Here is a 26201-nt window from a genome sequence, read left to right on the forward strand (position 1 = left end):
GGGGTTGCCCTTTCCCCTGTAATTGCATGGAACCTTCCATGATATTTTAATGTAATCTTCCCCGTGGGCACATTCGAATGAGTGGTGTTTAGACCCCCCACCCCCCCCCCCCCCCCAACCACTTTTTTTCCATTTTCTGGGACGTGTTTGAATTACGAGCGAAACATTCGTTCTTGAATAATGAGTATGATAATCTGAATACGAACTGTTTCCTTTAAAATCACGGCTTACAATATTTGTACATTTGATATTTTAAAAACCTTTAGATACTAAAGATGTCATAATAATTTTAACTTCAGATGAATTATATAACTATATTTTCAGTATCTTGTTCGGTACGAGCTTTTCCAGTGAAAGTTTTTATTGGTAATATTATGCATTTTTGGTTCGATCACGAATCAAACGCGAAGTCACCAGCACGATGATTGATATTAATGTTGGTTTTTTTTTGTGAAGTGATTAATTTTACTAAAATTGAGCTTTACGTCTTGTGTTTCAGGTTTGGGTGGCGCATGAGCGTGAAGAATAAGTTGTTCGAGTGTTCTCAGAGTGGACTGGGCGACCGAGCAACCATGAAGATCCACGCTCGCGCGCATTGGACAGTAGAGGCGAGCGTGGCTTCGTCGAACCTTTCGCGACAGTTCGCGAACCCTTACATCATGAGCCTGTGCGTTAAGTGACATGTGACGACAGGTAAAAAAAAAAAAGATAAAAAAAAACCCTGGTAACGTTCCATAATGACCGGCGCAAACTCTTCGTGGCAAAACAATGAGATATTCTTAGAAGGCGCGTTCCCTCCAAGGGAGGTTTACTACGGAAATGATTCGGATCTCAGTGTGAACGTCACGTTCGTCGAAGACTATTACATATTCGACAGGCAAGACGTTCGCGCCATCTTCATCACCTTGTACACGATTGTCTTCTCCTTCTGCTTCTTTGGTAAGTAGGATTATTTCTCCACTTGCTCCACATTTACATTCTTGTATAGCACAAAATAAGGGGGAATGTATTATTGGACGAAAGATTTCGAGACTAGGTGATAGTTTAAACACTGCAGCGTTGTTTGTGATTCGTGATTTGGTTGAATTTTTTTTGCAGTTTAATGTTTACTTTTATTCCGCCAATCGCAATAATTCAGCGTGGAAGCAGACGCGTTATGATTGGTCGGATCAAACAAGGCAATGTCTTCGCTTGCAGAAGGTCGCTACTTACCATAAAGAAATCCTATTGAAGGCATACCCTTTTAACATTCTGTTGACTGTTAAAATTTTCTTTTGTGAAAAATACATACTTTTTGCACCCCCTCATCACTTTTAAGATTGGATAAGTTATATCTTATCCAGTTCAATGTGATGAGTGGAGACCGGAAAATATTCCAGGATTCATTCCGCGTTATGCTAGAATCCAAACGCATGTACATTCATAGTGCTGCTGTGATTGGTTCACAGTTAACCTGAAGGGTTCGGATCCAATGAAAATCTTTAACCAAAGTAGTGTCGCATTCCAAGCATCCCAGCTGACAGGTCTCACAAATCAGTAGCCAATGAGTGGGTAGATTTTACCCGAGTATGTATGGGGTTGTGGAGTCTTCCTTAAAGATCATTGAAACCGCGAATTATTCCTGTACCTAGTGATGAGCGGATGTGAAAAGTTTAATAGAAATAAGCACGTTTCGGAAATTCCCCACATTGACGCGCCAGCCACTTCAAGGCTTTTCTTCCATTGGTTTGAGAATTCACTCCATCTTCTCGTTCGTCGTTGATCCCAATGACACGAATTCCCCCGAAATCTCTACGCCACTGCTTATCTGTTGAAGCAGCGTCGTCTGGCAATTTATTTCTTTGAATATATATATACTGTATAGAAGTCGCCAGCCCAGGTTAAAATTTCTAATACGGTTTTGAGGTAGTTGGTTAATTCACCGCCGCAATCGCCACCATCTCTAGGGCATCGACTTGTGGTGGTCCCTAGCGGACAAGTGTCAAACTCTTCAAACACCCATTCCCCCTCCCGTTGAACGACATTGAGCTGCAGTGAATGATAGGTGGGGGGTGCGGGGAATGACAGCGGGCGACAGTGCTGCGCTCTAACGTGTAAATAACAACTACGACGATACAGGGCGTTACGGCAGCGCACTGCAGCGGTGAAGTTCCCAAGCTGCTCATCATACGCTTCTGAAAAACGTAGGGAAAATCCTATCCACTCGCGACTTCTATACAGTATATATATTCAAAGTTTATTTCGAGTCCAGCGCCAATCCCGCGCACACATGTGGAGACTGCCATCTCAAAAGAGTTCTTTTAAAATGTTTCACTGCAACCAAATCATGCCGATTCATAACGCAGCCAAGTCAATAATCCCGCTCGGAATGGAGTTGCAGATAAATGCGACATGTTTAAGATCTGTCATGCATAGCATGGATGGAAATCTAAATTCATTATTCATCATTTCTTAATGGGAATGATTAAAATATAAAATATTTAATAACAGATTTCTTGATTTCAGTTATTTCATAACTTAAATTTTTTGGAATCTTAGTAGCTTGTCAAGAATGATAAAATCTTAGCGTCACTAATTATAGTAGGCACAATTAGCTTGGTAGCGTTACATAAATATTGATTACTTGTAACCTCAATTGTATTTGTGGCCAACCATTGAGACTAATATAACCATATATTCACGTAACGATTCGGTGTTCAATGTAAATGTCATAGTCAATTTTACAACCACGGGTTGCTCAGATGTGGTCAAAATGAAATGTCAGTATTAATTATGACAGAAGTTGTAATATTTATTTTAGAACAATGTCAATTTAAATGGATGTCCATAAACAATATAATACAATAATACAAAACAATACAATAATAGAATAGTTAAAAAAACATAAATTATTTTACAGAGCTTCAAAGAAACTATACATTTAAATTTAAATACTAAGAAATAAACTGAGATATCTTAAGTCTACAGCTCTACATAATTGATTAATTTGAAAAAATGAACACAAGACAATAAAATTTTTAACAACTGAAAATTTTTTATCGTATGGTAATTTGAAAAATTGACTATTTAGTGAAAAAAATTCCAGCTTGGAGATTTAGTCTTTTTTCGAGGACGATGAATTTTAAAAATTGCTAGTAATGGTATTTCAGGTCATGCTTTTGAGAATAATATAATTTTAGCTAAACTTTATATATTAGAAATATTTACAACTGTGTAAAGAATTGTGGGAATCAGGTATAACCGTTAGGGCGAATACAGTGCTGAAATGTTAGTTAGCAACCCCCTTTAACAAGCCGAAATGTACACAATCGTATGGCACACATGGAGAATCAGAAGGGAAGGGGGGGGGGGGGGGTAGCGATCAAACAGCATCAGCCACACGGCCCTAAAAATGTGGTTGGAAAAGGGGGTAGGTTGGTGGGTAGTTTGGTGGTTTTGATCAAGAGGGGGGGTGGCGACGGGTCTGGGAGGCGCGACAGGGGGAGGCCGATGAATTATTCGGACTCATCTGTCGCTCGCAGCCGCAACTAGGTGCACCATCGACCTGTTTACCTGCGCCTCGCTGGCGTGAGGACAAACCCCGGAGAGGTGGGGTGGGGGTGGGGGCTGTGTTCCATCAGCGACTGGCAGGTTCCATCGAGGCATGACTAATGCCCGGCTGCCCAGCGCCATTTGGAAGTATAATGGGCTACTTTGGAGGGAACGAGAGAGCGAGTGACGGGACCGTCCCTAAGCAACATAGTTGCTCGCCAACGTACTGTCAGTACAGTGCCGAAGTTTGTTATTTAATACCCCACACCAATCACCTGCCTCCTACAAACAACTTGTTCTTTCTTTTTTCATGCGCTCCACTTGGGCGGGCTTCCCATTGTTAACATCTCCTCTCTAGAGGAATAACCACAATTGTGGAGAGGCATCATTTTGATAAAGAAGAAAAGGCCACCAAATCATAGAAGTGTCGAATACATACTTACACTTGTATCCAAAGAGTACGGTGAGTACAGTGAAGAAGGTACATAAGTTAGAGCTAATGTCCCTCCGCGTTACCCTTAGCTCTTTCAAAAGAGGGAATCAAGGTTTACCCCTGCCCAAAAGTGTCCCACCTGAACAACAAAGGGGGAAGGAAGTCTCCTGAGTGCTCAGAGAGTAATTTCAAGTAATATAGTTACAGTATTGTAACTTTTAAAATTCCACTGGAAATAACTTCTGAGGCCACTTGTGGCGGCCTCAGTCGTCTTGGATATTATTATTATTTTTATTTTACGTAAAGTTTATTCTAAGATGATTTAATTTTTTATAACACTATTTATGTCCTTATATTATTTAATGGTGTATTTTATTATTTATTTATTGTAACTTTTTAATTGTATACTTGGTTTATTTTACGTTAAGTACTCTTACTCTGTAGTGGGACGTACGAGAAGTAACCGGAACGATCTAGCGGAGTGAGGGGTGGTAGCAGAGGAGGGGGGTAACGTCAGCTGACGTGACGAGTGGGAGGCGGCTGCCAGCTGTTTTCGAGAGGAGTGTGTTTTTGACCGCCGGCCGCGGAACTGCTCGTGAATGTAGGAATCGCATCCCATCCATGGGGAAGTTGTGTTACGTTACGTGAACAAGAACGGCAATATGACGGTAATGCCATGGCACGTTTGGCGAAGCGAAAAACGTGGTGTTACACGAGCGCGCGATGGTGTGTGGCTAGTGCACGGGCCACAGAAGCATTGCGCTGCTAGAAGCGCAAATAGTGAGTGGGGTTTACGCCCGACACCGGGAGTCTCCGGCTTCAGAGGTATGCTTCAGTACCAAGTAAGTGTGAGAACTGGATTTTAGTACTTTATTTTCCCGGCTGGTACGATTTACAGAAGATGTGTATTTAAAACAGAGTGCGGCGACGGGATTTAGTGGTTGGATTATATAGGCTGAAGAACGTCATAATTTCGGTTCCTCCCCCCTCCTCCATAATAGACTTTTTTGGGACTTTAGATTAGAATTAATTATACTGCAAGAGTGTCTGTAAACCAATGTCGTTACACTGTGAATGTAATTATACCAATTTAAATGATACCTAGAATTTACCTTTTAAGTCCCTTTGGCTTTTTACGGTATTTAAGTTTGAGCATCTTTGGTTTGGTAATTCATTATTATACCTATCACGATAGAGTTTCCAGGACTGTCGGAAAATTTAGTATGCTAATATATTTTTTTGCGCACTTGCCAAATGTTAGACCAGTCGATGCGTGTCTGTTAAACTTAATTTCTTTACACTCTCAGTATCAGTATGTCAGTGGCGACGCGTACGCGGGACTGGCGTGGTGAGTGCGGACGTGTGCAACTACCCCGGTATAAGGGGAGTTGGCCACACTTCCCACGTACAATTGGAATTGCTGCAGAACACACGATACGAGTTGCTGGAGGGTTTTCACCACAGCCCAGTCGGGTTGAGGCTCAATTAGTGGCTTCTAAAGATAACTTTTCCACGCGCTCAGAGTTACCAAAGAGACTTGACCCGCTAGAGCTTACGTTGGAGGAAATGGACAACCCCCGTCTTGAGAACAGTTGGTGTACTGCGTGACAAAACACAGCTTCAATAATGCCACCGGAGGGATCGAAGTCGACTGGTGTTGTACTTGAGGATGGCTGTGCAATGTTAAAATGCATCAAATGTGCATAATAATATGACAATGGTATTTTTGTAACTTATTTCAACTGTTATTATAGTTTAGGATGTTTGGAGCTAATTGGAGTAGATATTCTAGTTCCTTGCACGTAGGATCTTGGCTTGATTAAACTCCGTTAGGAAAATGTTTCTTAGTGCATAAATATGATGTGATATCTCAAGATAAAAAAAATATCTAAAATATTTTATTAAGTTTTTTTTTCACTTTTACTTCGTATAGTATAATTTGTTATGGTGTTGGTAACTTAAGCAGTTAATGATAGTAAAGCATGTTTCATCTACAGCGTCAACTATATGTTTACAATAGTACCAGATTACTTGGAATGCAAATTGACGAAATATTTACATTGCAGAATACGATAGCATTTGTCATGAGATGTTTTAAGTGAAGTTTATACATCTCTTGGTGTATTTGGTCGTCAAAATATAAATCAGTAGCTCTGAGAGCGTTTGTTGACGGGTTCAAGTTATATTTAATCGCAAAACTTCCTGGTGCACTTGGCTCCATATTTATCCATTGTGCTATGGAAATAACTGAAGCCGCATTATTATCATAATATAGTCGTAAAAATTTTAAATTTTTAGATTTTTGGTAATAAATAAATAAGTTAATAATCATGCAAATATGTATTAAAATTTTAAACATATTTAGTAGGCCATTGCGATACTACGACCCTTATTGCCTATTATTAATTTAAAATTGATTTTAATTGATTTCCCCAAGGAACTGTACTCTTTTGCTGGATAAATAATATCCTGTATTTTCTCTAATAGATGGGCTATCTATGTTAAAAAAAGTAATCAAATTTGTTTCCATAGTAAAAATGTAATTAAGTAACTAACATCCAGACACAAAACAAAACATCCATATGATGATAGAGTTTTATAAATCAATACAAATGTATTTTTTGCGAAAGGATTTTCAGACCAGCTGTAAGTTGAAACTTTGTAGTATTGTCTGTAATTTGTTGTGGTTGGCCGGGTTTTTAAACTGTCATCTCACCAATCACAGCCGTCCAGTGCGGAAGCAAACGCGTCCTGATTGGCCCGGCCGAACAGGATAATGGCATATCTTGCAGACGGCGAGGGGACGATCGCTATTGCAGGCATAACTTTTTGCAGTCTAATGAGCGATCAGATATTTTATGGCGAATAATACACGCCCCTTACGATATATACAACATCTTGCTTGACACTCAGATCGGTTTAGAACGGAGAGTGATTGAAATAAATTTAAAAAGTACATACACGATAACGGCGAACCTATATATCTACCATTTTCTAGAGTTTATTTGCGGTAGGACTGCACAAAAGTCAACTAAAGTTTCTGAGCAGATGCATAATCGCTAGGGACACCTGTATTTCGCGAATACATTTCGTGTCGAGGTATTTCACAAAATACTGCAGCTTTTCTCCTGTGGTTATTGGCTGAGGTCGGTGAGAGGTGTCGTCCCGCTCTTGACGGGGCCAATGAGAATGTGGCCACAGTACTGCTGCACCCTCACAATTAGCCATGACTCTTAGAAAAGCTACAGTGTTTTGTGAAATACCTTGACATGAAATGAAATCGCGAAATACAGGTGTCCCTAATAATCGCTAATATAGTTAATGTAAATGTCATACTATTTTATTAAATTTACTGAAATTCACTTTGGTCTTACGTGCACATGACACCAAATTAGAATTTTAGAAATGCATGTTATATTAGTTATTCGAATTAAGTTTTTTTAGCATTATAAAAATCAAAGTTTTACGCCAAGGATGAAATAATTAATGATACATGGGCAACATTCAAAAATATATTGTCCACCAATAACGCCTAAACACACGAAGTTACGTAAAATTTCATGTATATAACATGCATAAATGTAAAAATTTATAGTACAAAGTTATAGAGTACACAATAAGAGGTTTCCCCAAATCTTTTTATTCCGTCATAAATAGCCCATTATTTTTATTCTCCCTCATATATAGACCAAAAAACTGCTTTAAGTGCTTTCTATAACCATAACAATAGATTTAAGCAGTTCAAGGGATTCATAACTAGTAAAATAAAGTTTGCGTTTTTAGAGATTAAGAAAATGAAAGTTAAACTTTTTAGTTTTTTAATAATCTAGGGACTATGCCTTCGTAAATTATTTTATTTGTCGAGAATCAGAATTTTTTTAAATATCAAACATAAGTTTTCTTTAAATTTTTACAAACTAGCCTAAAATTGCTAAAATTTACATCGTAATTAGGCTAAACCTATATAGTTGCTGTAATTTTTTCACTGAATTAAGTCAAATTGTTAGCATTTATTTACCTGATGAAGCAAAAATACTTAAACATAATTTAATGTTATCCTGTGAAGCATTCACAAGAGACGTGGTTTCAACTGCCTGTACGTGGCACGAGCTATACACATCTCGCGTTAATTGAATTACAGCTTGAGTAGATTTCCCATGTCATTTACAGGCCCTGCCCTGCTTCTATTGTTAGCTTCTCGTGACATTAAATTAAACATTACATGCTTCTGCGGCCAGCAGTTGTCACGATTGTTCCACGCCAAACAGTAAGAATTTTTTTTCTCGCGAAAGCACTCATTTTTCTGTTAACGTCTCACGAGTTTTTTGGGAAACTAAATAATTATTTTTTATTCACAAATTAAATAAATTAAGTTCCATGACAGCTGAATTACAGAAAAAAAGGACACAGAAAATAAAGTCGTTCAAATATTCTCATTGTTTCATGTCTTTCTCTGTTTCGTCAGACGCTTATAAAAACGACTGGGATTGCAAATGGTTTCCTTCATGTTTTCAATAAAATAAATAAAAGTATTCCTATGCAGAAATAAAGCGTTATTAAAATTTATGAACAATGTAGCTCTTTTTTATTATTTTATAATAATCTTCCCTGCAATAAAACAAATATTGTCTCAAATTTAATTTTAATGAATGTAAGTTGAGTAACAATTTTACTTAGTGGATTGTATTAGGATTAAACAAAAAGGTCGGTGGAAAAAAAAGTATATTTCAAGGGGAAACTGGCCGTACCACAAGAGTTTAACAAATATTTCTCTTACATGTATGATTCTCCTGTCAGCCATTTTGCTACCCGTTTTTGTTTTTGTCTTTGAAATTTGTCTGGTACTCTACCAAGTTCTAATAAATTTGGTCTTCAGTCACGAGTTTATTTTTCCGAACAGAATAAACCCGGAGGAAATTTACCTGCCCTTAAATATTGGCTGATGTATTCTCAATGTTCTCCACTTGAGGTCTTCTGACGTCAATTTCAAACAAAATAGTTATTACTTCAACAGTATCTGCCAATTTCCCCCTAAACGGTGATGTAAGCGTGTTCTGTGTTTCAATGGTTGTTATAGTTAAAATGTTCTGGATTATAATTAACTAAATGTTTGTTACAAATGTATCCAAAAATAATTATTTTTATGTTTCGAAGTCTATTTGAATCAGTAGTAGTAACTGAGTTCCATATGACTGAGTCATGCTAATTTGTACACTCCAGAGATTAAAAAACAAAGCAAGTTTGAAGTTTTAATTTTGGTATGTAGTGTTGTTAGCTGAAACAAATATTTTGAATAAAAGTTTTCTAATTTTTTTTTAGAAAAAAATGCCTTTATTAATAATTCAACAACTATTTAATAAATAATCATAAAAAGTTAATTTAACATATAAAATGATAACTATTTTTTTTTTTTAGATTTTCTCCCATTATTTATTCCTTCATTTCTCGCCTAATATTGAACGATTTTGTTTTTCGCTTCTCCTTCTTCGATACAAATCCATAAATTCGCCTTACCACTTCTGAGCGGTCTCCTCATAAAGATATTATTTTATTTTCAGTGCCGGCCACAAAATGCTTTAAGCCAATTACTTCTACCCAATCTCTTTGCCGATGGAGAATTGGGAAAATGACGTCGGGGCAATCTTCTGAAAGCGCAATGTAACAAAATTCCCGGGGTGGGGGGAGGGAGGGGAACTACCTACGATACGGCAGGGGCGGAATACAAATTACTCCATGCTGGATATGTCAGTTACGATATCGCTAGAATTTATATTTCGCGCATTCGCCATGCTAGGCTCAACTACTCTATGTATAGTCGTGCCACTCCTCATTGTATTAGTTAATGTATTTATTTATAAAATGGCGGTGAAGTAAATCATATTGCGTACGCTTCTACTTAATTACCAGTGTTTTATTATTTTATTTATTTTATTATTCTGTAGTTTGTATCTCATTACGACGTTTATTTAACTTAGTTTCTTGGCTGTGTGTTTGTCTGTTCTTTACAAATATTGCAATCGGTTTTATACTAACTTCCCGAAGAACTAGAGACTTGGAATTTTTATCATAGTTCAAAACTAGATGACAATGACTCTCTTTCTTGTCTGTATGTTTGTCCATCTGTTTATTACAATTTTGTTTTGTTTATAAATCCCCACGGATTCGTGGTGTTAGGCTACGAGCCGAACAGTACAGTGTTGCGGAATGCATAATGCATAACTCTAGAGGCGCTGCTTACGTCACCGACTGCTACTTTTACGTTTTCAATAAGATGGAGGTCGGAATAACTTCAGAAACATGATGTAACATTTTACCTAAATACTTTGTAAGTTAACTATGTTATTTGATGCTCTTTACAAATTCATTAACACATTTTACCCTCAATTTCAATGCTTAAAAAATACAAATCTATATCGTTTTTATCGGTTAAAATTTTTCAAAATATAAAAAGAACTCTCAGATTTTAAATTGATTTCAAAATAACTTCCTGGCACGATAATTAGGACTTACAGCTCAATAAATGAATTAAATATTTAAAATTGGCAACTATTAAAGATTTGGTATTAAAAATTGTTTGTCTGTAAAGTCGGTATACGGACGATAGTTTAACGTGACAACGTCATAACATAACATTGATGAAATGATTGCATACTTTTATGAATAAAATTGAATCATTTTAATTGAATTATCACTATTTTGTATGGATACAAAAAGGAGTGAAATGAAATCTACAATTTAATTGATAAATATACTTTTATGTGTACTCATTAAATCAGATATGTTTATTACTTTAACAAGAGATTATTTTAACAATAACTTTTATACATGTTTGCTTTTAAATTTCTTCCAATCTGTGTTATTCTGTTAAGGAAAGGACGATGATAGGAAAAGTAGGAAACGAATGGGAGTGTTTCAAGTTTAATGTACCTCGAAAAAGTCAAATTGATGGTTGTTCCAATCGAGTGGAAGAGAGATAGATGCGGCGCAAGCGTACGATGAGCGTAACGGGACACAGCGTATCGGGACAATGTGCGTAAAGGGACACTTTTTCGTGCGTGCAGCCGGCGTTCATCTATTTATTAGACGTTGTCACGTCAATGTTTTAATATTAAATTTAAAATCTTATAAAAATAATTTTCCTTGCTTATTTAATTATTTTAAATGGTATTATCAACTGAACAGTTTCATATATTATTTGTAGGTATGTGGGTACAAAAATTTTCTATTTCAGATAGTATCAGGTTTAGAATCTGAAATAATCTGCAATTCGCAAAATGCCTCAGTCATATCATCAAGATGTTTAAAATCGATGACAAAATTTCACAAACACAATGCTCAAAAGCAAAAAATAATAATTAATAAAAACATTTTTAATTTACAACGTTTAAAAAACAGGGTAAAAATGTTTAAAATAATTTATCCCAGCCCTATACATATTTATAATCGCAAACAGATTCCTAAGCCCATTAAAGATAATCCTAAAATTTGTGAATTTTTAATACCTAAGAAAATACTTGTAAGTTTTAAAACGAAAAAAAAACTTGGGGTGCATGCAATAGTAAGTAGTGTAGGTAGTGGCTTTTGTTGAGAAACCTCACACAACAGATCATTTGCAGAGCAATAAAAGTTTTAGGGACATAGGTTAACTATTCATATTCCATTGCATGTGCCAACGTTTTTCGTTTAAAAACCTACAAGTTATTTCATAGCTATTGAAAATCCACAATCTAAAATTTTCAGGGTAATCTGTAATGGAGTCAGGAATGTGTTTACGTTTATGTAGCTCTATGGGGCTAGGAGAAATTATTTTAACCTTTTAGTCAGTTGGAAAACCGTGGTGAATTGAATTTTTTATTTAATTATATTTTTTAGGTATAACTATGGATATTTTTGTTATGAAAATATCTCGAGAATTTTAGGGGGAGTAACTATGCTTTTTTAAGTATAACTATGGATATTTAAGTATAACTATGAAAATATTTAGAGACTTTAGTGCGCTGTAGCTATGTAGCTCATTGCCAGTCAGCACAAGAATCACAGCCAAACGGTGAGAAAGCAATCGTGTCCCGAATGGCTAAGCTAAATGTGCCACTATTATAAAATAGTAGGTCAATTTAATATATTTAAATATTTTATGTGTTTTAATGTTATTTTATTTGTAATTTTTTTCGAGAATTTTAATTTTTGGATTTCCGCTTTTGTTATTTCATGTCTTTCGGCCTGAAAGTTTTTTTTTTCTTTATAAGGGCATTCTCGCTAGGCTTCAGTAGCTTTGTTTCTCTTTTTGTCAGTTCGTTGATTTGGCACTTCCTCTCCTACTGGGATCGGGAAAATTGCGCCCTCGCACAAAAAGTGGAAAATTTGCGCCCTACGAGAATAACAACAATCACCGGTGGTATAGGTTAATTTCGCCTGGAAAAATTGTGCTCTCGCATAGAAAGTGGGACAGTTACAGTGTACGAAAAATCCAGTGTTAGTTATTGCATTCAATTAAGAAGCTAGATATGTCCTATTTCATACATTTTTTTATCGTGTTGGTTATTATATTCAATTTAGAAGCTGGATATGTCCTTTGTTGTTGATATTTTTGTTGTTTTTTTTTAGTTTTAGTTATTATTCAGTTTAGAAGCTGTCATTGATTTTTTTATTACACTTGGTTTTACGTTGCTTGTGACTTACACAGGTACGTCATTCCATTTTTTTAAATGTAGACGAGACCCTCAAACTCTTGGCGAAGTCCTTGGATGAACTAGTTTTGAATGTGTGCAAAACTATGGCAATTTGCTTGTTCAGTTTTATGTACAGCCGCTTCATCTCTGATCCTGTCGAACCAAGAAAGGCCCTGTCATATTTTTTTTTCGACCGGTGTATTCCGCTTCCTGCTTCAGTGCCTCCAGAAAGGTGTAGAAATTTTGTTTAGTGCGAAATTTTTTCATAAGCTTGTTGTTCCACGCTTCGACAGCAATGTTCGTTTGATGCTCTGTGTCCCCACAGTGTTCAGACGTCGACCAGAAGGTTTGGATTCTGCAGCCATCGGCGCACAAGGTATGTCAAAGGACTCTTGTTGGTTGCTCTCCTCCTGGCGCCGTGCTGTGGATTTGGAGCAATCCGCCTCCAACGTCCTTACGGGGTGTTCATCGCCAGAGCGCTGCGCATGCGTGCGTGAAGCCTCGCTTCTCCGTCATTCTTGTAGCCCTGCGCCAACCCCAGGTCTCGAGATTTGCGCCGTAAACACTGGTTGAAGTGTAAATTACACCATTCTATGACGCTGGACGAGAAGTTTGAAACAAGCGAAGTTGATCATGATTCTTTCCGGATTACGACCCGGTAAAAAATCTTTTATTTTACAAAACGGTAATTTACATCTAGCCCCCTTCTTTCTTTTGGGCAAGAAAGCGAACTCTATTGGAGCGATGTTCGTCAGGTCCTCTGTTCTGCCGAGTTCTGCATTAATTGTGTAGAGCTAGGTGGGTGAACTGATTGCTACACGGTATGAAAGTCCCGTCCATTTAGTACCGCTTGTGACTCTGCAGTGATTCTCTGCTTTCAGCGCGAGAGAAAAAAAAAAGCGTATTCTCTGTTCAACTCCTTCATCTACTAAAATGAAACCGTTCTTGTTATCGTCAGTAAAACAATCTTCTCCGTAGATTACAATTCACGTTTATCTCCTAGTGCTTCCCGTCTCACGTAGTTCATGCTACGTTTGAAAGCGCAGTACGAGGTCAAACTTTTTATTAAACAGAGGACCCTTTTCATCCTGCTATAGTTTTTTTTTTGCCTTGCCTTCTCTTGCTCTCTTCTTAGCTGCCACCCGTTGAATTCGAACTTCTGTTCTGGCGACGTTTTAATTGCATTTATGATTGTATGCACTAATAACCGTGCCCTTTTGTCAGTAACTGTCCTCTACAAATATTTTATCTTCTCTTGAATACAAAGCCAAGTCGTTTTCTCACCTGTATTCTTCTTGATTCTATATTGGATTTCTTTGACTAAAGCACGCTGCTAGCAAATCTCCGTCTCCGTTTTAGTCAATTGCTCCAGCACAAAATATACGCCCATTCACCTAAGCAGCACTTTTGGTAATGAATAAAAAAAATGGGTGCGTGTACTTAGGTACGCGCGTGAGAAGTTACACTTCTTTGGCATCATTAAAAATTAGTTTTTTTGCATGCAAAAATTATGCGTGGAGTCCCTCCGCGCGGAAGAAGTTAAACTTCGTAATGTGGAAATGAAAATAGGAAGGGGTAGAAATTGATTTTTAGTGAAATCATATTGTATCAAATCAAACTAAAAAAAATAAAGGAAATAAATTTGTAAAGATTCATAGATTGATTTTCAGAGAGAGAGAGAGAGAGAGAGAGAGACCTATTGAATGTCTATAAAACTAACTTTTTTATGAAATAAATCATGAAATCATTCAACGATAAAAGCGGTTTATTTTACTAAACGGACGGGTTCGCCCCAAGGAGAAAATAGACGCGGCGAGACCTCGTGGACATAGAGAAATGACACACACTCACTATTTATGTGTCTATGAAAAATGATTTTTTTCTGCAATTTAAATTGTAATATACAAAAAGGGTATTGAAAATTGAAACAAATATGACGACACTACAAACTGTCAGGATCTTATTTTTTTCTTACTCTCTACTTAATTCCTTACAATAGCATTCACTCTCGCTCTCTCTCTTTCTATTCCCCCTCCCCAGGAGCGTTAAACGTTTAACGCAACCTTGTTGGAAGTCGCATTAGAAGTATAACTTCAAAAATTTATACTTTTAAAGATCGGGCGGAGTGAGTTACATGTAAAAGGGTGGATTAAATAGCATTTAGTAGGGGAGACGATAGCAAAAAAAAAAAAAAAAAACATCACAGGGTGCAACTATCCTACTTTGTTTTTGTGTGACCGCGCAATTTTTATGTAACAATACTAATGGGCCTCAACATCCCGCCACTTTCCCGCCTGCTTATTGCAAACGCAGTTTGGACTCTGCCCGTGCCAAATATTTTCCGCGTCCCACGCGTCTTACAAACGTTTCCGCAATACAGCAGCGTTCTCTGCTTAAGCTCAAGTGTTGCTTCGCTCGAGGTTTTTTTAATTTTTTTTTATTTCTATCAACTGTTCTCCCCTATCTTCAAAAAAAACTGCAGATTTCTAACTGCAATACATTCTGGACTTCTTTCACCCTTCAGCGGAATGGCTTGTCCGTGTTCGGCGCCCTCTGGCCCCCGCCAAAAAGGCGAAGGAACTTTTTCTTCCTTCGATGCAGCCAGTTGGTTCTGTGTTCTCGTCGGTGTTTCGTGAGAACATTTGCGTTGAGTACAATGTAGTCACTCAGATCGGGAATCTTCCTTCGATTTAATTAGTTTTACTGGTCGGCCAGGTTATTTTCGTCGCCTCGTCTGTGTGTGTGTGTGTGTGTGTGTTGTGCTCCGCACCAACATGCCCAGTTTGTGTTCCTGTGTCGTGAGGACATTGTCCGAGCCCACACAGTTGGTAAGTGGGAATCCTTAAGTTTTTATTTAAATTACATCCCCTTTATTTCCATGGCCGATTCGAATTCCACGTGTCTTTTTTTTTTTGTGTCCAACCATTGTATTAATCTTGTGAAGCAGTGGGTTTGCGAGAGAGTCCGCGAGCACAGGTTTGTGGACACCAGTTCGGAAGTACGATCAGTAACTTCCGGTGTTCCTCTCCGGATAGATTTCTGCCATCATCGACTTCTATCGAGCCCCGGAATACGCTACAATGCCGTCTACGCCGTGTTCCCAGGCACCCTAGTGATCTACAACTGACTGCAAAATATTATTGTCTTCATTATTTTAATAACTACGGGCAGTGAAAGTATTCGATAGTAGACCTAAATATTTGGGAAAAAACTATATAAAATGTAAAACGTTAATTAAATCTAAATTCACATTAAATGTAAGAATACAAGTTGATGAATTTAGTTTATTTTATGAAAATTATTTACAAGCACATCTTGTTATTTATTAAACCTAAATATATATAATTTAAATGTTTCCACAAGTAGTTTAAATAGGAAAAAATTAATTTAAAAATAGGATTGTAAACGATCCTCTCAACTTCTGATTTTGAACTATTAGTAGTGTTTTATCCAGTACGCATCCAAGTTTTTGTATTAAATAATAAATAAGTCATCAAAGAGGGACTTACGCAAACCAGGCAATGGTTTTTATTGCAGAAGGCCGCCAATTACAAGGTAGAAACCGCTGGCGACGGCATAGCTTATTGCAGTCAAATGAACTTTTAATTCGTTTTACGATTACTTTATTTCCTTTTGTATGAATATCCTTTTACCTATTTAAAACAAAAATTACAAAAAATGTTAAGTTATAAAGATAAAAGTAATTTCACATATTATTTTTAAATTGGTCGCAAGCAAGGTATGGCTCTTAAGCTTTTTATGTTGGTGGCAATTCATTTATTCATGCTTTCTCCCTAGTTACTTCTGGCTAATGGTGTTCCAAGACGTTTAAAGTAAACTATAGGCCAATTATAAACAATTAAGTAGGTGCAAGTTTTTCAGTTCTACTGTACAAACGAATAAATCAAAGAAGTCGCTGCAATAATGGTTTTTTTATGGGTCTGTTAGTAACTAAGAGATTTTTTTTTAATTATCGAAGTAAGAAATTAAGATAAAAAATAAAGATATAGGATTTTGTGATTTCCTCATAGGTATGGGGCCATGGCTACAAAACATACAAAACTGTCGTAAAGAGCAAATGCTAGAATATACACAAATGTACAATGTAAGTTCCGTTCTCATTTAAGCATAGCTCATTTTAGTAAATAACATACTATGTTAGGATATTATATATTTTTTTACATCATAAATAGTCAAAGTTACCCGATTGATAATGTTTGCCGCACAAGTTAAGCAAAGAAGTTTTCTCCGAAATTGTAACATGGTTGGTTTTATTTTGAATTGTTTATCAATAGTAAGGTTATTCAAGATTTCGTGACAAAAAGTAGTATTCACAGTATCTCATAATTTGGTGCAGTGTGGAATTTTAAAATTATCATACAAATCTTATGAAGTTGAAATTAGAATTTTTTTTTTAATTTTGAGTTTTTTTATTAAGAGCCGTCATTAACTGTTCTGGGTTTTCCATTGAAAATTGGGACATCCTATATAACAGCTCATGTATAAATTGGTGTTTAGTTGATTTTATAGCTTGATGCAAGTAGATATTCCATTCCTAAGAGCGGAAATGTTTCAGCCAGTCTTTAAGCTTCCATCACAGGGACACTTGCGTGTCTTCTTCACCGCGAAATGGGGAAGCAACTGCACAGTCCGGCGAAACTTCAGCACCAACACCACTTACACGCCACCCCCCCCCCCCCCACACACACACACTTCAGCATTATCGCGAGGGACGACGCTGTAGCGTCTCGGCGCAATAGCCGTCGAAGCTCATGAGCTGCTCGGACTGAACTTAGTGTCGTCGAGTTTGGAAGCTCCAGCCGTCTGGACCCGGGCTTTGAAACTTGGAGGAACTGGGGCAAGGGGTGGTCACTTCCGTGGAACTACCATTGCGCACAGAGGACAATTTAGAGGCGCATAAACCTCGGAGATTTTAGGCCACGGAGTGGGTGTCCATTCAAAATTTGAATTTAGGGAAGCCTTCATTTCACAATGATGAGAGCGAAGCCCGAATGATCCCGAAGTTCTCCGAAGTTTTCCGATCTCTCGTGAAAATAACACTAACCCAAAAAAAAAACTTTCATTTAAGTTACGATAACCTAACATAACCTAACATTTTACTTCGGCAAACTTCGGAACTGTTCGGGTTGTGATTCTAACGTTCATCTCTGTGAAGTGTAGGTTACTCTAGACAGCGAAACTAACCGTACTTGTTGTGCCAAAAATGCCAGCACAGATAAATATTGATATATTTATTTTAAAAAAGGTATTTGTTGGCATAAACAGGGCTATATTATTATTTACGCTTCTACAGTATTGTAAAGCAAAATAAAATAAACAGTCACTCAACGCCAATCACGCTATATGAAGTCGAGAGAATATTGTCAATAGCAATAGCTGAGACTCCTTACTCTATTATTTTGGAACAGATATAGACAGTAGCCTAATTGTCATTTAACTTTATTCCTCGTTTGGGCGAAATTTCATCCAGACGTACAAGTATTCGGTTTTAAGTTGACGGTAAAGGGGAATGGGTGGTTTCGGGGAAATCTCGTGTAGACAGCGATCTTCCTCTTTTTTTCTTAATTATATTTAGAGAATTAAGATGGTAATATTGGTGTTATTTTAAACACCAATTTCGCACAATTTCACCAAGAAGTACTGAAATTTGGCTTTAAGAATGTCTGAAAAGGGGATAGGGGTGGTTTTTTTGACATTTACGTAGACAGTGACAATCCTTTTGTATTGAATTTCAAATGCGCGAAATTTCACTTAGCACATAATTAAACTGTTTATTTATATATTAAAACAAATTAACATAAACTCTTCTTTGTTTTTGTATATGCATAAAAATATATTCACATATTCATAATCAATCACTTCGATTATATTAATAAGATTTTAATTTTAGTATAGTGTCAGATAACCAAATCAATAGTATTTTCTATGTATTAAAATTTATTAAAACAATTAGTTAAGAAACACAAGTAATGATTTAATTTTCTTAAACTATAGCATCAAAATCAATAAGTTATTTAAGAAAACGTTTGATATGTAATCCAGTAGCGGCATTCAGAACTAGAAATTTTAAGTTCGAAACAACTCACTTAACTCCTTAGCTAAATAGACAAGATAAAATTCGAGGAAAATATTTGGCCATCGATGTTTTTATCCCAGGATTGTACGATATTTTATAACTTGGGGAATATTTCTTTTTGTGAATATTTGAGGTCATAAAATGTATTTTGGAATAGTTCTGCGATCACAAAGCTTTACTTGGCACACCGATACACGTGATACATGTCCTCTTACGGTCACGAAAACGAATATGCACTTACAGGTTAATTCCGCTACACAAGGCTAGCTCTCCGTACGACTTCGGAATTTTAATAAGGTGGGCAGTATTTTAATAAAATTACTTGTCAGAAATCAGGTCCAAGTCGATATGTAGTATTTCTTTTTATGTATGCTAGAATGTTTATAAACTACCTACCTTCGAATGCTTAACAAAAAAAAAAAAAACATCAGTTTGGCCACAGCAGAACAGTATCCTAGACTGAGCAGAGTCGATCAATCGACGACCAAAATGATGACTGACTTAAAATAAATTTCTGCAGACACGCACTTTTTTTTTAAAGATTCCCAAAGAAAACACTAAGGTAATATTTTGACGTATTTATTCATAATAGTAGCATGATCTTAACGATTTAATCACGTTTTATTTCCGTACATGGCACGCGAGCAATTTATTGAATTTCCATCGCATTACTGAAATCTCACCATCAACGAGCCTGGTGAAGTATAACTTAAAAAAAAAAGTTCAGTTAATCCCAGACAAAAAAAATAAAAATAAGTTTTGTCACTTCGCAACGTCATAAATCGGAAAGAGTGGGAGGACAGCTGGGGATATTAAACTCGCACGAGTAATCTTTGAAGTTGCTACTACAGGCTACTAAAGGAGAAAGAGTGAAGAGTTGGGGGGGGGGGGGGGGGGGGGTAAAGGAGAATAATGGGGAAAACATGCGCAGTGGCACTTCTTAACTTTCATTACTTGGGGTAAAAAAAAAGGATGGGGTGAGGGAGAAGGAAAAAGTCGGAAAAGAACAGTTAAAGAAAGTGTCTGTAATGGCTCCCGCTCTTCGGGGTGTCCGACTGGCCTTCTTTCGCTCTCCTTCGCTCATTTTATGGCTCTGATGAACTGCAGGCGACAACTCGGTCTCCTGGAGTGGCTCGACAACTCTCGGAAAACACTTGTACACTTTATTTCAAACAGAATAAAAAAAACTTTTCATTATTGCAATCAAAACTTGAGAAAGTCTCACAAACATATTTGAGCCCCTTTTTTCATAGTTAAAAAAAACTTTATTTTCCAGTTTAAGCTCAGTAAGAATGAACGTCTTTTATTTTCTTATATTTTGAGATGGCAGGTTTATCAGTGCTTCGATAGCTCTGTAAATACAGTGGCAATGGCCGTCATATGAGAAGGGTAAAAGCAGTGTTATCCCCACCCCCTTTTTTCCCCCAAAAACCTTTTCCTTGAAACTAAAATTGGAGTTATAACAAAAACAAATATATATCACACCTGACCTTTAAAGATTTTTTTGTAAAGATGTAATCTAATATATATAAACTAATTTTTGTTCACTCCGTATGTGTTCCTAAGCCATTCTCCCGATTTCATTAAATTTTGCACACTTGACCTTTGAAACATAAGAAAGGTCTAGATGAGATTTCGAAAAACCACCCCAGCCCACTTCTTGGTGAAAATTTGCACAAATCACATTCAAAATAATTAGAAAATTACTGTTTGAAAAATAATTTAAAAAAAATAGTGAGAACTCTGCCTGTATGAGATTTAGAAGAAAAAACATTACATTCCCTTTTTTCATCATTGAAAGCATAATTTTGGTATATATAAATGAATATATGCAGAATTAATGTTAAAAACAAGAGAGAATTTACTACTTTATCTGCTTTCAAAATAACCACCCCCTTCTTCCTGACCACATGAGGACTCAGAAACCACCCCGACACCCTTTCCAATAACTTAAAAAAGGATATTGGTATTTATTAATGACAGATTGCACACTTGGCGAGTCCAATTTAAAATAAAATTATTTTATCCGTTTGTCTATATGAGAGTTTGCTAAACTAACCCTTATTCCTTTTACTTCTTATAAAGCAATATTAAGTACTTCTTAATTAAATTTTGCAAACTCTATGTTCTCAAGTCAAGATAAAATAAACTGTCTGCATTTGATTAAAAATTTAGTCCTATTAAATTATCTATATGCTATTTCGATAAACCATCCCTGCCTACCTTTCAATTAAAGTTGATATTATCTTGCACACTTGACGTTCAAAAGAGGAGGAAAATTACTGTCACTATTATTATTTTCATTAAAAAAAAGTTTTATTGAATACATGATGTTTTCAAACACTATTTTATCCCTCTTTTTCACCCATAAAAGAGAATTTTTCATTCCTTAATAAATTTTTCACACGATGTTAAAAATACAAATAAAATTACTATTAAACATACACTTATCCTGGCTAAATGAAGTTGATAAATAACTTCCTTCTTTCCCCTTTACTATTTTTTAAAGCAAATTTTTGGCTCTACTGGGTGAAATTTTGAACAGTTAACGTACAAACAAAGTGTCAACATCCAGTTTAAAAAAAAAATAAGTTCACTGACTGCATTATTTTATGAAAAACTCCCCCATTTCCCTTTCCTACTATGTACTTACAGTAATATTTTGGTCCTCCTAGAAGAAATGTTGCACACTTGACGTTAAAAATAAGTATAACACTTCTATCTACATCTAATTTGAACAAAACTTTATTTGAATATGTAATATTTTGAAACACTACTTTACTCCCGCTTCCCCCCCCCCCCTTTTTTTTCAGGACACATCACCCTATTTTACTCCTAAAATCAAATTTGGGCAACTATTGGTAAAATTTTGCACAATTGACGATTATATTTAGAAGACAACTACTGTTTTCATCCGATTTCGAAAGGAAAAAAATCCCCTTCACCCTGTGCTCAGCCCATCTAACGCCGGGTACTTTATCTAGTGTTTTATACTTGAAATGTTTTATTACTATGTATATAATTTAAAATTTTAACACTATAAAAATCAGATAAATACATTGTAGTTTAGATCATGTCTTTTTAAGAAGCGCCAAAAAAAGTATTTCAGAGGCCATTTTTATAAAATTTTAATATTTCCTGTTTAACGGGAAGATATTTGACACTATTCTAAACCATCTGTTCATTTTTTACTGTAAATTAATTTCAAGCTGTGCCTGATACTGTTGTAATTTTTTTTTAATTAAAGGAAGGACACAGCCGTTAACAACCCAGTGAAGATCTTTTAAAAATAATTTCAGTGACAAAAAAAAATATGCTTTAAGTATATTGGTAACTCTACTTAGAATATATTATTTAGTCAGTTTATTAGACACATTATATGTACCTTCACGTGTATTTATGCTAGTATTTGTGTGCTGCGATATATAATACACATTATAGCTTAGGTATAAACCTTACGTATTGTAAATACGTATTTAATATCTAGTCGGGGTCTCGTCAATACTAAACTCTGCTCAACGTGTAGATAGCGTTAAACATAGAAATTAATTAATAATATTCAATAAACATATTAAATTTAATGTAATATCGATTTATTATAGTGTGACACATTCAACAAGTAACAATATAACCCTAATATGTAATCAAATATAAACACAATATTAATGCGCAACTAAACTTGAAATAACTAAAATATACTTTACTAAAATTGTTGTAATTCAATCTGTTATAGAAACAGTAATTGTTTTATAATCATTATCTACAAAAATATGTTAATGTTACATTTAATAGGTAACAACACAGGAATTATGAAGGACAATAAGATATACACACACACACACACACACACACACACCAAAAGTTATATCCACTGAAATACTAATACATGTATAGATCACGCTAAGATTTTCGTCACCTTTCTGTGCACAGAGTTTTAAAATATTTCATTGAATACATAATTTCCTCTACTGTCTTCATGTAGAATTGGGTAACAATGCGTTTTGATTGATTTCTGATGATTATTTATAAGTCAGTGTATTTTAATCAATAGGAAAATTAAGGCACTGTCATTTGCTAAGAAATCACATGCTCATTATTTCTTCATATTTTTTTATAACTAGACTTAAGATACTGAAAAATAATAAATAATATTAATTGGCTTTTTATCGGCTAACTATAAAAATTTTTTTAATTAAATTGATTTCTAACTCTGTTTGTGGTACCTATAAATATTTTTTTTTCCTCTTGAAGCGTTACGTATATTTAACGTAGCAGTTTCATAAATACGATATGCATTTATTGTGAAATATACATTGCATAACTTTTATATTTAGCCTAAATATTTAAAAATTTAATCGTCCAATGTCGTTGTAGTTTATCAAAATGCTTGCAATCACTAACATTTAATATTTTTTCAATAAAAAATGCCAATAGATTCAGGATTTTTGTTGAAAAACTGCAGAAAAATAGTAAACCTACATGAACGTTATCTAAAATTAAATCACAGAACCACATTCTGTTCGCTCATCGTGATATTAAAATGTATTTTTTTCCCTGTAACTAAAAAACAAATAATTCAAATAGTTATCTGCTTACTACCATGTATAGCTATGCAAACATAATTAAACTGACACTGTCAACGAAAAAAATAAATTTCACTTAAAATATCAGATATCCTGTAATTAAAATTTAAGAGTAATGATAAAAGTGATTCAACGAAAATTAAACAGTATATGTGGGTAAATATTTTACGAGTAAGCGCATAAATTACAGATTAGCTATGAAACAGCAAATTAAAAACAAATATAGAATGCTAGATCCGTTTTCAATGTAATATATGATTAAATTAAATGGAAACTAGAGAATATTTACGTAGGCTGTCAAATATAACTGGTATCGATTTTGATAGACTTATAAAATTACATCACTAGTCAAAGTTATTTTGAACTTTTGCTTGAGCATATAAGAATGAATTATTCAGGCAATATGAAACTGAACATCGCTGAATAATATTGGTATATTTATTGGTGTGAGCCATACAAATTAAAATATTTTAAATAATATAATAAATCTGGTGACATAGAAATATACGACCTCACATTTACAAACCAGGTATGCTAAAACTGTCTTTGTTATAATTACTGTTTTACATATATATCTTATTTTATATTTTATATATATCATTTTTGTTCCTTAATGAGATCACTGAAATTTTAAACATTATGATTTTCATTATTTGTAAGTGTATATTCAATTTAATAAGTTTATACAATATGAAAGATAGAGACTTGTGAAAGTATTTATTCTGGCTCTATTTTTAAAACTTTGGTCCAAATCTCATTCCAAAACTAGAAATTTATTTCTGCTTTACTTTACACGCTATGCTATATATTACATAATATAAAAAAGAACTAATACTCCAAAAATAACTCATTTGTTTAATTATTTAATATAATAAAGGCAAATATCATGGGTTTCAAAAAAATGTCAATTTTAAGCAAAATTTTTATTTAAACACTACTACCTAACTTCCTCCGATTAGTTTCGTAATTTTTTAAGATATCTAATCTTCTATCTAAATAATGTGTCAAGTTTCAGTTTTTTTTCATAAAACACCAAACTCATTATTATTGATTTTGATACACAAAAATAATATGATTGTTTTCAATTAAAACGATTTTTCCAACACACTGTGAAAAAATCATTTAAATATTTTACAAGAAAATAATTGGGAAATTTGTTCGGCAAAATATTTTATTGTTTCGCTACAAGAAACATTGTTAATTTTGTAATACATTTACACGGTACTTCCAAATTGTACATTGTGACGCCAAGTTTATTATCATTTGTGATACGTCAATATTTTCTCCTTCATATTAACATTTTGTTGAATGTATTAATGTATTTTTAATATATGCAAAGGTAATTCGTTTCAAAGTATTATTTATTTAGGTTTGGAAAAGAATATTATTATTTGGTAACTTTTTTTTTAATTTCTGGATTGTGTTGATAACGAAAACCTATATTCACCACCTTAAAAATAAATGGAAGGGCCACAGTAATTGTGGAAAACAATCGGCCAATCAGCGTCGAGGGGCAGAAACTGTCTGCTGTAAAAACAAGCAGAACTATACTTTGCGCAATCGTGCAGAAGGCGATTTATGGACTTTTAAAAGACAAGATACGCCCACGTAATTTCGTAAATGCGACTCAAATGTGTCAAAGGAAGTGGCTGTCGACGATGCTGCAATCTATGGCGGTTGACGCGAACCAAAACTCACAATTACAAAGGGGAGCATTTTAATAAAATTCCTTATCGAAAATCAGGTCCAAAACCTGGGTTTAGTATTTTTTTTTTTCCAAGTCTTTTTGCGCTTTTATCGGAGGCGTTTCATGATAGTTGTAAATTTATGTCTGCTAATCGAATGGTTCGATAGTCGACGTAGCGATCGTGCTGCTCTCTGTGCGGCATGGTGGCAAACCACGTCCACGATTCCGGCAGCAAATTCTTGCGGTAGGTGTGATTCGCGTCCAGAAATGTACTTGAGAACGCATTTTTTAGTGTAACTTACTTATCACGTTTGGTATTATTTTAAAATGAATTCTACGTTAAATTTCGTGTCCGAGGCCCGACTTGTGATATTATAAGTGTATTTGCAACATGAGAACAAATGAATTTTCTCGTTACTGTAGATATGTATACTGTAGATTTATATGTTACACATCAATTACGAGTACTGAAAGACTCGATCACATTTTTTATTTGTGTAGTAGAATTTTTCTGAAATAATATTGTTCACTAGAGATTTACTGCTGACTATAGTTCATTTGGAAGACAAAAATAAGGGGAAATTTTACTGAGAATATGGCACTGAAATTTTAGACTATTTAAACTCATTGGATTATTCGAGTTTTTCAACTTAAATGTTAACAAACTACTGCTAGAAATAATTTTGCTCAAAATTTATCGTACGCACGAAACTGTAAAACCAAAGCTGCACATTAAGTTGTTTTCTGTTACCAGCAATGAGTCCACGAACTTGTACAGAAGTAAGTCGACGTCTATTGTCAATCGTTAGCTGCCACATTTTACCTTCGGCCGGATTTAAAGTGATTGGGGTAATTTTTTTTTTCTTAAAAAAATTCTGTAGTTTTGTCTTTTTTCTTCTTTTTTTCTGGGCATGTCAAAACTTCCTATGTTCTAGTGAAAATGCGGTCAAAACATATAATTGCATGCATTCCAGGCTCTCTCCAAATAAAAACAAGAATTTTGAAGTTATATAGTATCTAATCCTTCCAAAAAGATGGTTATTTTCATCTAAAAAAAGAGCTTTTGTCTAGTGTTCTGGGTACAAAATGCCATTTTGAATTTTAGATAATTTTTAATGGGTATACGGTATGCATGATTGCGTACTGCAACGTGTACATTAAAAGGTGGTCATATGTGTATTTAGTAGTGTCAAGTAAACGT

General features: G+C 35.1%; 1 protein-coding gene across 1 annotated transcript in view; it reads left to right on the forward strand.

Annotated features, from left to right (window-relative positions):
- Nucleotides 1-737: 737 nt before the first annotated feature.
- LOC134537318 (trissin receptor-like) overlaps nucleotides 738-26201 on the forward strand; it is a 157282-nt gene continuing 131818 nt past the window's right edge. The window contains exon 1 of the mRNA XM_063377620.1: nucleotides 738-939. Within this exon, the coding sequence (XP_063233690.1) occupies nucleotides 738-939 (202 nt within the window). The remainder of the gene's footprint in view (nucleotides 940-26201) is intronic.

Source organism: Bacillus rossius, chromosome 12 (assembly GCF_032445375.1).
Source record: "Bacillus rossius redtenbacheri isolate Brsri chromosome 12, Brsri_v3, whole genome shotgun sequence".
NCBI lineage: Eukaryota > Metazoa > Arthropoda > Insecta > Phasmatodea > Bacillidae > Bacillus > Bacillus rossius.